General features: G+C 48.4%; 1 protein-coding gene across 2 annotated transcripts in view; it reads right to left on the minus strand.

Annotated features, from left to right (window-relative positions):
* plppr5b (phospholipid phosphatase related 5b) overlaps positions 1-12,017 on the minus strand; it is a 37,673-nt gene that overhangs the window by 9,287 nt on the left and 16,369 nt on the right. For both annotated transcript variants that reach the window (XM_038275987.1, XM_038275988.1), the window contains exons 3-4: positions 6,451-6,701; positions 98-274 (exon numbers count right to left, since the gene is read on the minus strand). In XM_038275987.1, the coding sequence (XP_038131915.1) occupies positions 98-274; positions 6,451-6,701 (428 nt within the window). The remainder of the gene's footprint in view (positions 1-97; positions 275-6,450; positions 6,702-12,017) is intronic.

Below are 12,017 nucleotides of genomic sequence, written 5' to 3' on the forward strand. Positions count from 1 at the left end.
GCTGCTAGCTTGGGTTAGCTGTGGGGGGCCCTCTGATGACCTTTAACCTTTGACTGTGTGACCAAAGCGGGACCTTGCTGCAGACGGACTTTCTCACCAGGAAGGTGGCGATAGCCATGCCGATGATAAAGCCGGCGATGACGTCGGCCCAGTGGTTCCGGTACTCTGCCACACGGTTCAGACCAGTGAGGAAGGCCAGACACATGAAGCCCAGAGACAGTAGCGGCTTGGCCAGGCGGGTCCCCTTGGCGCGCACCGTGTACGTCACGTACATCTACGGGGACAAAGGAAGGATTAGACTAAAGACCTACCAGGGAGAACAAAACCCAGAGTAACAGATCCAACAGGTTCCACCTCCAGCACCTATGTTCAGTTCATCTGAGAAAACTTTCTTTTATTTGACTGTTCCAAACAAAAGCTTACAGAAAACCCTAAAATGAAACTTCTGCTCCACATTTTCTGTCATCAACCAACAAAGTGAGGACAGAAATGAAGATTCTCAGTCATCCAGGTCATAGTCATTCCGTAAAAGTTAAAAAAGTTTAAAAAACAATCCACTGGACTTGGTTTCCAAGGTCTGAAGACGTTTCGATCCCTCCAGCAACCTTTCTCATTTCAAATTTCTGGATTCGCAGTGAGTTTGAGGCTTTATATAGATAAGGCCTCGAATTGCTTGGAAACATGCAAATTGAAACTGACCAGTTTGGTTCCATTGTTAGCCTGAAATATCTGAAACCTGTCAGTAGCTGGGTCTCAATTCGCAGGCTGCTTCCTTCGAAGGACCCAGCCTCGGTAGGCTGCTCCGGAGGATCCTCAGCCGTTGGTAAATGGGACGGTCTAGCCTTTGGAGCACTTCCTGGTTGCGACATGACGTCATCACGTCTACCCCAAAAACAGCGCAAAACAAAACCTGACAGCTCGAGAAATATGTAAGAAACAACAAAAACAAAAAACTATATATATTTTATTTACTTGTTATTGGTGGAGGAGAGTCGGCTTTGACGGCTTCGGCGGCAGCAAAACCGGCGGCGGATTTTTCTCAGGCTGGCAGAGCGCAGTGGAGAGGTAAGATCTACCTGCTATTATTCTAACCCACAGGGCCTGCTAGTGATCAGAATATACCAGTTATTAAACAAACGCTTATCAGCAGATTGACAGATATGTTTAGATATCAAATTTTATATTTATTTGTAAGACTTGATATAAGTTTGTTTGTAACTTTAGGAATTTGAAATGAATAGTTAAATGTGTTCAAACCCTGGAAATAACTGACCTAAATCACTACTTTCACTATTACTAATGTTGTGTTGAGAAGCCAAACTGTGCTAGATTGAGAAATAAATCATTTTTTGTCTAAACTGTTATCCCCTTACTGCCTAATTTTATTTGCACTTATATATATAAAAAAATAATAATACAGAAAAAAAATCTAAACATAAAAATGAAAAAAAAAGTTAAATAGTGGATCTAGATGAAGTTAAATTTAATTTCTAATAAATCATGTAATAAAGATAATGAAAAAAATGACTGAATAAAAATACATATTTTTGTCTTTTTTTTTCTACAGGTCATAACGGCATATGCTGTCCTGCACAACATCTGCCTGGGAGCCGGTGACATCAGCCCTTGGCTGGTCCCTGATGGGTGGCTGGTCCCTGATTGGTCCTTGGCTGGTCCCTGATGGATCCTTGGCTGGTAATGGAATGGCCATTCCGGCTGCAGCTAGTGCGGCAGCCGGAATGGCCGTAGCAGCTAGCGCGGCGGCTGGAATGGCCGTAGCAGCTAGCGCAGCAGCTGGAATGGCCGTAGCAGCTAGCACGGCAGCTGGAATGGCCTTAGCAGCTAGCACGGCAGCTGGAATGGCCTTAGCAGCTAGCGTGGCAGCTAGAATGGCAGTGGCGGCTAGTGTGGCAGCTGGAATGGCCATAGCGGTTAACACAGCGGCTGGAATGGCCGTGGTGGCTAGCGCTGCGGCTGGAATGGACACAGACACATCCTGCACCTTCTGGACCGCTGGGCTCAGCCTAAAAGTTGGACATGCAGGTGGACAACAGCTTCAGATGAATCCAAATTATGTAGGCGTGAATAAATCCAGAGACAGAGATGTTTTAGCGGAAAATTTGAACCAAGCAGAGGTGCGCAGTTACACCTGAGAAAACCCTGAAGCTGAAGCAGAAAGGAGTCATTTCTGACTCGGTTCTTAGAGGACAGGTCAACCCATTCAGACCTGTGCTGAAATCACAGGATTCTTTCTTTCTGTGAGGATGAATCAGATGGTCCTGAAAGATGATGTAATGCTCTACAGGTCGGAGCCCACCATCCAGATGTTAGGTTAGATCAAATGTGATGGTAATTCAAGGCATTTATGGCAATTTCATGTCCTTAGTGACGTGGTCTGACGTTTGAACCCTTTCCCTGTAATTGGATGCATGCTGCAGCCTGTGGTCACAGCAGAAAGAGCCATTGCATAACATGAGTCATGATGTAAGGCTGCATAAACTGCATCACTCCAGGCGTTAGCATAAACCACTGCGCATGCACCCCTGCACTCTGCAGCGGCTGCTATGCTCCAACACTGTAAGTTTTAGTGACCAAATGAGCGGCCATCATAACAGGACCAAACGTCCCGTATGGGATGACCTGGACCCCACTGAGACTTTAGTGTCTGATAAATGAGAGGAAAATGTAGGTGCAGAGAGGATGATGATGCTGAAGCAAAGCTGGTTGCTAGGTCTGAAGCTAGAGCTGAGAGCTGAGCGCGGCCTTTCAATAAGAGCAGAGGACGAGCTATGGAGAGCTGATTCCTTCAGGATCAAATAAATAATATTATGGATAAATTTTCAATTAGTATTCCATTAAATAAAAAATTATCTGTTTAAAGAATTTTTTTATCTAATGTTTTTATTTCAAGATTATTAAATCAATCAAATATATATTGCATTATTTATTTATTAATTTATGTCATAATGGACACTTTTATTTGTAAAGCTACTTTCCACATTCTATGACTTTAACTTTTTAAATGTTAGGGTAAGAGTAAATGTCAGAGTTAATTTCAGGGTTAGGATTAATATCAGGGTGAGGGTTAATATCAGGGTTAATATCAGGTCTGGGGTTAGTGTCAGGGTTAATATCAGGGTTAATATCAGGTCTGGGGTTAATATCAGGGTTAATATCAGGTCTGGGGTTAATGTCAGGGTTAATATCAGGTCTGGGGTTAATGTCAGGGTTAATATCAGGTCTGGGGTTAATGTCAGGGTTAATATCAGGTCTGGGGTTAATGTCAGGGTTAATATCAGGTTTGGGGTTAATGTCAGGGTTAATATCAGGTCTGGGGTTAATGTCAGGGTTAATATCAGGTCTGGGGTTAATGTCAGGGTTAATATCAGGTCTGGGGTTAATATCAGGGTTAATATCAGGTCTGGGGTTAATGTCAGGGTTAATATCAGGTCTGGGGTTAATGTCAGGGTTAATATCAGGTTTGAGGTTAATTTCAGGATAGGGTTTAACCTCTTAAAACCCACCTCTTTCTGGAAAATTCTCTCATATTTTGCATACCCAAATGGAAAAACAAATAACTTAGGGGCTGTAAGCCAAGATTACATGTGAAATACATTATTTGAAAGCTAAGTGAGTAGAACACAGACCAAGCTGTTCAAACATGAGTCAAATTGGTTGTTTTTCTTCTCGGAAATCATAGGTCTTGTTTGAACAGCAGTAATAAAGACATTCTTGAGAAAAGGCATGTCTGGTTATATTAAATGTGTTCTACATCATGTAAACCACACATGCAGAAAATTCCAGACCTCTAGCTATAACAGTTCCAGAGCTGTTGGGTTTGGAACTCTTGGTGTCAGCTTGGAGCAGCGCTCAATGGCTCCACCTGCTGGTGTCTGTGTTTCTCTCTAAAACAAGTCTGTAATGCGGTACCCCTTTAAATAAACTACACACAATTGGGCATGTTCAAAACCTTACACCAATTACACCAGAGATTAAAACGTCACTCATGAAGCACGTCACTGGCTGAGAGGAAGTGAACCCGAAGGTGAGATTGCGGGGACTAGAGAGGTTAATTTTAGGGTTAATGTAAGGGTTAATGTCAGGGTTAGGATTAATGTCAGGGTTAATGTCAGGGTTAGGATTAATGTCAGGGTTAATATCAGGGTTAGGATTAATGTCAGGGTTAGGATTAATGTCAGGGTTAATATCAGGGTTAGGATTAATGTCAGGGTTAGGATTAATGTCAGGGTTAATATCAGGGTTGGCATTAATATCAGGGTTAATATCAGGGTTGGCATTAATATCAGGGTTGGGGTAAATGTCAGGATTAATGTCAGGGTTAATATCAGGGTTAGGGTACTTGCCAGGGTTAAAGGAATAGTACACCCAAAACATGATTAGCCTTCATTTTCTACTCACCCCCATGCTGAACAACACTCTGGAGTACTTTTTTGATATCTCAAATGCATCTGGAGATCTGGGAGGCTTCTTGCTGTCTGCTGACATTCAAATAATGGAGGTCTAAGGTGCCCGAGGCAGAAAGGTCCATAAAAGTCCACAAAAAACGTGTCAATATTCCTCCATACTGCTCGTCCAATGTATTCCAAGTGTCCTGAGTGGGTAGCATCCAGAATTTCCTCGAAACGAAGTCATTTAGAATGTTTTTAGAGCATAAACAGTAGTGTATAGGATTTCCTAAAAGCGCGCGCCTGCTAGTTCACGGGCCTACGGAAACCGCGGCAGACCAAACCAGATGAAAGTGCGCATTCAACTCATGCTCTTCCTCAACACTGAAGTCCTCAGACATTTTTCTTTCGTTGTTTCTTCCTTTGCACAGGTAAACAGCAAAGTTCTTCTTCTACGCTTGCATTATCAAGAGCAGACGCTGAATGCGCACTTTCACCTGGCTTGGTCTGCCGCAGTGAGTAGAAAATGAAGGCAAATCATGTTTTGGGTGTACTATTCCTTTAATATCAGGGTTAATATCAGGGTTGGGGTAAATGTCAAGGTTAATATCAGGATTGGAGTTAATTTCAGGGTTAATATCAGGGTTGGGGTAAATGTCAGGGTTAATATCCGGGTTGGAGTTAATGTCAGGGTTAATATCAGGGTTGGGGTTAATATCAGGGTTGGGGTAAATGTCAGGGTTAATGTCAAAGTTAATATCAGGGTTGGGGTTAATATCAGGGTTATTGTCAGGGTTAATATCAGGGTTGGGGTAAATGGCAGGGTTAATATCAGGGTTGGGGTTAATATCAGGGTTGGGGTTAATATCAGGGTTGGGGTAAATGTCAGGGTTAATGTCAAAGTTAATATCAGGGTTGGCGTAAATTTCAGGGTTAATGTCAAAGTTAATATCAGGGTTGGGGTTAATATTAGGGTTGGGGTAACTGTCAGGGTTAATGTCGGGGTTAATATCAGGGTTGGGGTAAATGCCAGGGTTAATATCAGGGTTTCTCATAATGTCAGGGTTAATATCAGGGTTGGTGTTAATATCAGGGTTGGGGTAAATGTCAGGGTTAATGTCAAAGTTAATATCAGGGTTGGTGTTAATATCAGGGTTGGGGTAACTGTCAGGGTTAATGTCAAAGTTAATATCAGGGTTGGGGTAAATGTCAGGGTTAATGTCAAAGTTAATATCAGGGTTGGTGTTAATATCAGGGTTGGGGTAAATGTCAGGGTTAATGTCAAAGTTAATATCAGGGTTGGGGTTAATATTAGGGTTAATGTCACGGTTAATATCAGGGTTGGGGTTAATATCAGGGTTGGGGTAACTGTCAGGGTTAATGTCAAAGTTAATATCAGGGTTGGGGTAATTGTCAGGGTTAATGTCGGGGTTAATATCAGGGTTGGGGTGAATATCAGGGTTGGAGTTAATGTCAGGGTTAATATCAGGGTTGGGGTTAATATCAGGGCTGGAGTTAATGTCAGGGTTAATATCAGGGTTGGACCGTTTAAATAAATGATAGTCAATGTAGATCCCCATAAGGATAGCAAAACAGATCAGTGTGTGTGTGTTTTTGCCTTTGCTAGCTGACCTAGATAAGCCAGGCAATCTGCTCCCCCCGCAGTGCAGGGAGTCCCCCGCCATACGTTCATGACTCGAGGGCCCTTCAGGGACCTCTTGCACAGTAGGAAACCAGACTGTCAGCAACATTCAAAGAGACTGAATATGTATAAATCTGATGTAATGATAAAGAAACATTCAAAGTAAATGTCCTCTTTCAAAAGTGACGAAGATATTCTGGGATTTCCTTTGGAACCAGCCTGAGACTCTGACCATGACCTTCACATTTAAAAACCCCAATAATTAGACTGGCACGTCATCACTTCAGTGAAAAGCTTTAGGCAAGCACAAAACTTTCATCACTGCTTTAAAGGTCCCCCAGGGGCCCCACTGTGATTCCCACACAGATCAGATCATAGAAACAGAAAAGAAAATGAACTCACAGCAAGGTACAGAGCGGCATAGACGCTGAGGGCCGCCTCCTTGGAGGGAAAGGTCTTGCGGGCCCTCAGGATGTCGTCTTGGTTCCCTGTGCAGGCCTCCTGGTGGCTGATGTAGCGCAGGGCCTGTTGGCAGCCAAGCGCAGTGTAGTTGGGCTTACACACCGTCAGGAAGTACGGCGCCAGGTTTCCCGTCACCACCTGCCCCGCGTTGACGAAGATGTCCACGGTGAAGAGGCCGAAGGCGTAGACTCCTGGGCAGAGGGGAGCCGATGGAACACATGAGACGGAGCCAAAGAATATTTGGTTTAATAACAAGAAGTGATGCATAAAAGAGTAAAAATAAACTTTTATGTTGAAATTAAATCCGAGTATTGATCAGAAATATCTGGAATCGATTTTTAACTTTTCCCAGCGTCTCTTTCGTAGACGGAAGTAAACCTTTTAAAGACGGTTCTAGCCTGCTTTCTGCAAAACCCTCTCAGTGTGCTCAATCATACCTGTTGCTTGGACTTCTTCTCTACCACAGTTTTTCCTTCCACTCAACTTTCCAAAGGTTTTTATCACCCTGCAATATGTGATTGTTCTGTTTGTTTATTGTCATGGCTTGATCAGTTGGTATTAAGTATTCAGCTCCAGCTATTATTATTTTTAGTAAAGTACATAAAGTACATTTCTGGATTAAAGTTCAATCAGATTTTCTTTTTTGAACCCAAACCCACGTCTGTGTTTCCACGGTAACCAGGCATATTTTCAGTTTTAAAGACGGCTGGTCTTCTCCAGTATGTCTGAAATAAGCAGCTTTGCATGAAGTCCATTAAATGCATAAATTCAACAAAAGGCCTATATTTATTTTCTTCCAAATCTTAAAAAGCTTCCATTAGAAGCTGCAGTCTCCTCCTCCAGCAGTGTCCTGCCTGCAGAGAGCAGGAACACAGTCTCAGCGTTAATGCTCCCAATCAGGCTTTATGTGTCAGCGACTGAAAGGCTGAAGCTGCTCCCCGTCTGCTGAAGCCTAATCCTCTGTCAGGCTGATTTGTCCAACAGGTGCTCAGTCAGGCAGCTTTAGCCACATTAGCAGCTTTTAAGTCCCTGTGAAGCTCTGAGCTGTGATTGAAAGGTTCCTTTTCCCCTGTCTTTCCTTCCATGGTGTAGCGCTGCTCTGCATGCTGACAGATATAAACACCAGCATAGTCAACCTCATTTTCAGGATGTGAGTGTTTTATGGAGGCCTTCCCCATTCTGACTCCATGAATGGACTCTTTGGACCAAGGGTGTAACTTTGCGATAAAAGTTGGTGGGGGCACTCTAAGGGTGGGGGCGCTCTAAGGGTGGGGGAACTCTAAGGGTGGGGATGCTCTAAGGGTGGGAGCGCTCTAAGGGTGGGGGCGCTCTAAGGGTGGGGGCGCTCTAAGGGTGGGGGCGCTCTAAGGGTGGGGGCGCTCTAAGGGTGGGGGCGCTCTAAGGGTGGGGGCGCTCTAAGGATGGGGGCGCTCTAAGGGTGGGGGCGCTCTAAGGATGGGGGCACTCTAAGGATGGGGGCGCTCTAAGGGTGGGAGCGCTCTAAGGGTGGGAACGCTCTAAGGGTGGGGGCGCTCTAAGGGTGGGGAATTCTAAGGGTGGGAGCGCTCTAAGGGTGGGAACGCTCTAAGGGTGGGAACGCTCTAAGGGTGGGAGCGCTCTAAGGGTGGGAACGCTCTAAGGGTGGGGGCGCTCTAAGGGTGGGGGAGTTCTAAGGGTGGGAACGCTCTAAGGGTGGGGGAGCTCTAAGGGTGGGGGCGCTCTAAGGGTGGGGGCGCTCTAAGGGTGGGAACGCTCTAAGGGTGGGGGCGCTCTAAGGGTGGGGGAGCTCTAAGGGTGGGAACGCTCTAAGGGCGGGAACGCTCTAAGGGTGGGAACGCTCTAAGGGTGGGGGCGCTCTAAGGGTGGGGAATTCTAAGGGTGGGAGCGCTCTAAGGGTGGGAACGCTCTAAGGGTGGGGGCGCTCTAAGGGTGGGGGCGCTCTAAGGGTGGGGGCGCTCTAAGGGTGGGAGCGCTCTAAGGGTGGGGGCGCTCTAAGGGTGGGAGCGCTCTAAGGGTGGGGGCGCTCTAAGGGTGGGGGCGCTCTAAGGATGGGAGCGCTCTAAGGGTGGGGGCGCTCTAAGGGTGGGGGAACTCTAAGGGTGGGGGCGCTCTAAGGGTGGGAGCGCTCTAAGGGTGGGAACGCTCTAAGGGTGGGGGCGCTCTAAGGGTGGGGAATTCTAAGGGTGGGAGCGCTCTAAGGGTGGGAACGCTCTAAGGGTGGGAACGCTCTAAGGGTGGGAGCGCTCTAAGGGTGGGAACGCTCTAAGGGTGGGGGCGCTCTAAGGGTGGGGGAGTTCTAAGGGTGGGAACGCTCTAAGGGTGGGGGAGCTCTAAGGGTGGGGGCGCTCTAAGGGTGGGGGCGCTCTAAGGGTGGGAACGCTCTAAGGGTGGGGGCGCTCTAAGGGTGGGGGAGCTCTAAGGGTGGGAACGCTCTAAGGGCGGGAACGCTCTAAGGGTGGGAACGCTCTAAGGGTGGGGGCGCTCTAAGGGTGGGGAATTCTAAGGGTGGGGGCGCTCTACGGGTGGGAGCGCTCTAAGGGTGGGAACGCTCTAAGGGTGGGGGCGCTCTAAGGGTGGGGGAGCTATAAGGGTGGGGGAGCTCTTAGGGTGGGGGTGCTCTAAGGGTGGGGGCGCTCTAAGGGTGGGGGAGCTCTAAGGGTGGGAACGCTCTAAGGGTGGGAGCGCTCTAAGGGTGGGAACGCTCTAAGGGTGGGGAATTCTAAGGGTGGGGGCGCTCTAAGGGTGGGAGCGCTCTAAGGGTGGGGGAACTCTAAGGGTGGGGGCGCTCTAAGGATGGGAGCGCTCTAAGGGTGGGGGCGCTCTAAGGGTGGGGGCGCTCTAAGGGTGGGGGAACTCTAAGGGTGGGGGCGCTCTAAGGGTGGGAGCGCTCTAAGGGTGGGAACGCTCTAAGGGTGGGGGCGCTCTAAGGGTGGGGAATTCTAAGGGTGGGAGCGCTCTAAGGTTGGGGGCGCTCTAAGGGTGGGAGCGCTCTAAGGGTGGGAGCGCTCTAAGGGTGGGGGAACTCTAAGGGTGGGGGCGCTCTAAGGGTGGGGAATTCTAAGGGTGGGAGCGCTCTAAGGGTGGGGGCGCTCTAAGGGTGGGGCGCTCTAAGGGTGAGGGAACTCTAAGGGTGGGGGCGCTCTAAGGGTGGGAGCGCTCTAAGGGTGGGAACGCTCTAAGGGTGGGGGCGCTCTAAGGGTGGGGAATTCTAAGGGTGGGAGCGCTCTAAGGGTGGGGGCGCTCTAAGGGTGGGGGCGCTCTAAGGGTGGGGGCGCTCTAAGGGTGGGGAATTCTAAGGGTGGGAGCGCTCTAAGGGTGGGAGCGCTCTAAGGGTGGGAGCGCTCTAAGGGTGGGGGCGCTCTAAGGGTGGGAGCGCTCTAAGGGTGGGGGCGCTCTAAGGGTGGGGGCGCTCTAAGGGTGGGGAATTCTAAGGGTGGGAGCGCTCTAAGGGTGGGGGCGCTCTAAGGGTGGGGGCGCTCTAAGGGTGGGAGCGCTCTAAGGGTGGGGGCGCTCTAAGGGTGGGGGCGCTCTAAGGGTGGGGAATTCTAAGGGTGGGAGCGCTCTAAGGGTGGGAGCGCTCTAAGGGTGGGAGCGCTCTAAGGGTGGGGGCGCTCTAAGGGTGGGAGCGCTCTAAGGGTGGGAGCGCTCTAAGGGTGGGGGCGCTCTAAGGGTGGGAGCGCTCTAAGGGTGGGGGCGCTCTAAGGGTGGGAGCGCTCTAAGGGTGGGAGCGCTCTAAGGGTGGGGGAACTCTAAGGGTGGGGGCGCTCTTAGGGTAGGAGCGCTCTAAGGGTGGGGGCGCTCTAAGGGTGGGAGCGCTCTAAGGGTGGGGGAACTCTAAGGGTGGGAGCGGGTGGGGGAACTGTAAGGGTGGGGGTGTCCTAAGGGTGGGGGCTGATGGACCTACAGCTGATCAACCTGAACGCTTTCAAAAGGGTTTATATTTTCCAAAAATTAGCTCAAGCATATTTAACATATACATAACATATTTGTTGAATGTTTTACTATTGTTGAGAACACAATAGAACCACAGCACTCTGATATTTATAGATCTAGACAGATGACTGCCTTTAGTGCTTTATTTTATAAAGGGCTCTAAAACATTAATGAAGAAAAAATGACGAATAACAACCGATACTGATGCTAACATTTATAGATCCTGCATCCCTAGAATGGATACAACTTCACTTTCATCCATCCATCCATCATCCATCCATCCATCATCCATCCATTAATCATCCATCCATCATCCATCCATCATTCATCCACCCACCCATCCATCCATCCATCCATCCTGCATTTGTTCATTAATTCATAGAGAAATAGTAATATAAACAAATGACTATATTTACATTTTTTTAATAAATAAAATAACCCATTTCACACAAAATTCAGCAGTCTGATGGGGAAGAAGCTGCTGCAGAACCTGCTGGTCCTGCATTGAATGCTGTGAAGCCTCTTCCCAGAGGGCAGCATGGTGGGGGGGTGAGGGGTCATTGATGATGTCACGGGCTCGGGACAGGCAGCGCTGGGATGAAATGTCTTTAATGGAGGGAAGAGGAGCCCCCATGATCCTCTCTGCTGTTCTCACCTTCTTCCAGTCTGAGGCGCTGCAGCCTCCACACCACAGAGAGAGACAGCTGCTCAGAACGCTCTCTATGGTGCTTCTGGAGAAGGTGGGGAGGATGGGGGGGGGCAGGTGGGCTCTCCTCATCCTCCGCAGGAAGTCCAAGCATGTGGGTGCTTTGGCGATCATATATACGGGTTTGATGTCTAGGTTGTATCGTTTTCAACGTCACAGTCTGAAATTATCAAGAGGAGCTGTTCATTGCCACTGCTCTGGAGTGCTGACATGGATGTATGGGTGAAGTGTCTTGACCAAGGACACTCTTGAACCGAGAACCCTTTCATTGCATGACAAACTCCTACATCTGATGCCCCTGTGGCCCCTAGCCCCAGTAATACCAAGGAGGAGGTCCTGGACATGTACTGCCCTAAGTCACAACAGACAGATCCTCGACCCAGAGCCTGGCCAGGCCAGCAAAGACTGAGGGATCCACTGAGGCCCAGCGGGTTCCCTCAGCTGCCAAACCCCAAACATCCAACAGGGCCAAACCAAAATCCCTTAATGCAGGGATTCCAGAACGCGTTCCAGAAGGGGTTCCAGAATGGGTTCAAGAAGTGGTTCCAAAAGGTGTCCAGGACGGGTGGTAGAACTGGTTCCTGAATCGGTTCCTGCACAGGTTCCATAATGGATTCCAGAAAGGATTCCTTAACGGTTTCCAGGATGGGTTCCAGGAGGGGACCAGGACAGGTTCCTGTACAGGTTCCTAGATCTGATTCCAGAATGGTTTCCAAGACGGGTTCCTGTACAGGTTCCAGAATGGATTCCAGAATGGTTTCCAGGACGAGTTCCTGTACAGGTTCCAGATCGGATTCCAGAATGGTTTCCAGGACGGGTTCCTGTACAGGTTCCTAGATCTGATTCCAGAATGGTTTCCAAGACGGGT

The sequence above is a fragment of the Cyprinodon tularosa genome, unplaced genomic scaffold, assembly GCF_016077235.1.
Source record: "Cyprinodon tularosa strain WSP-4 unplaced genomic scaffold, ASM1607723v1 ctg988, whole genome shotgun sequence".
Lineage (NCBI taxonomy): Eukaryota > Metazoa > Chordata > Actinopteri > Cyprinodontiformes > Cyprinodontidae > Cyprinodon > Cyprinodon tularosa.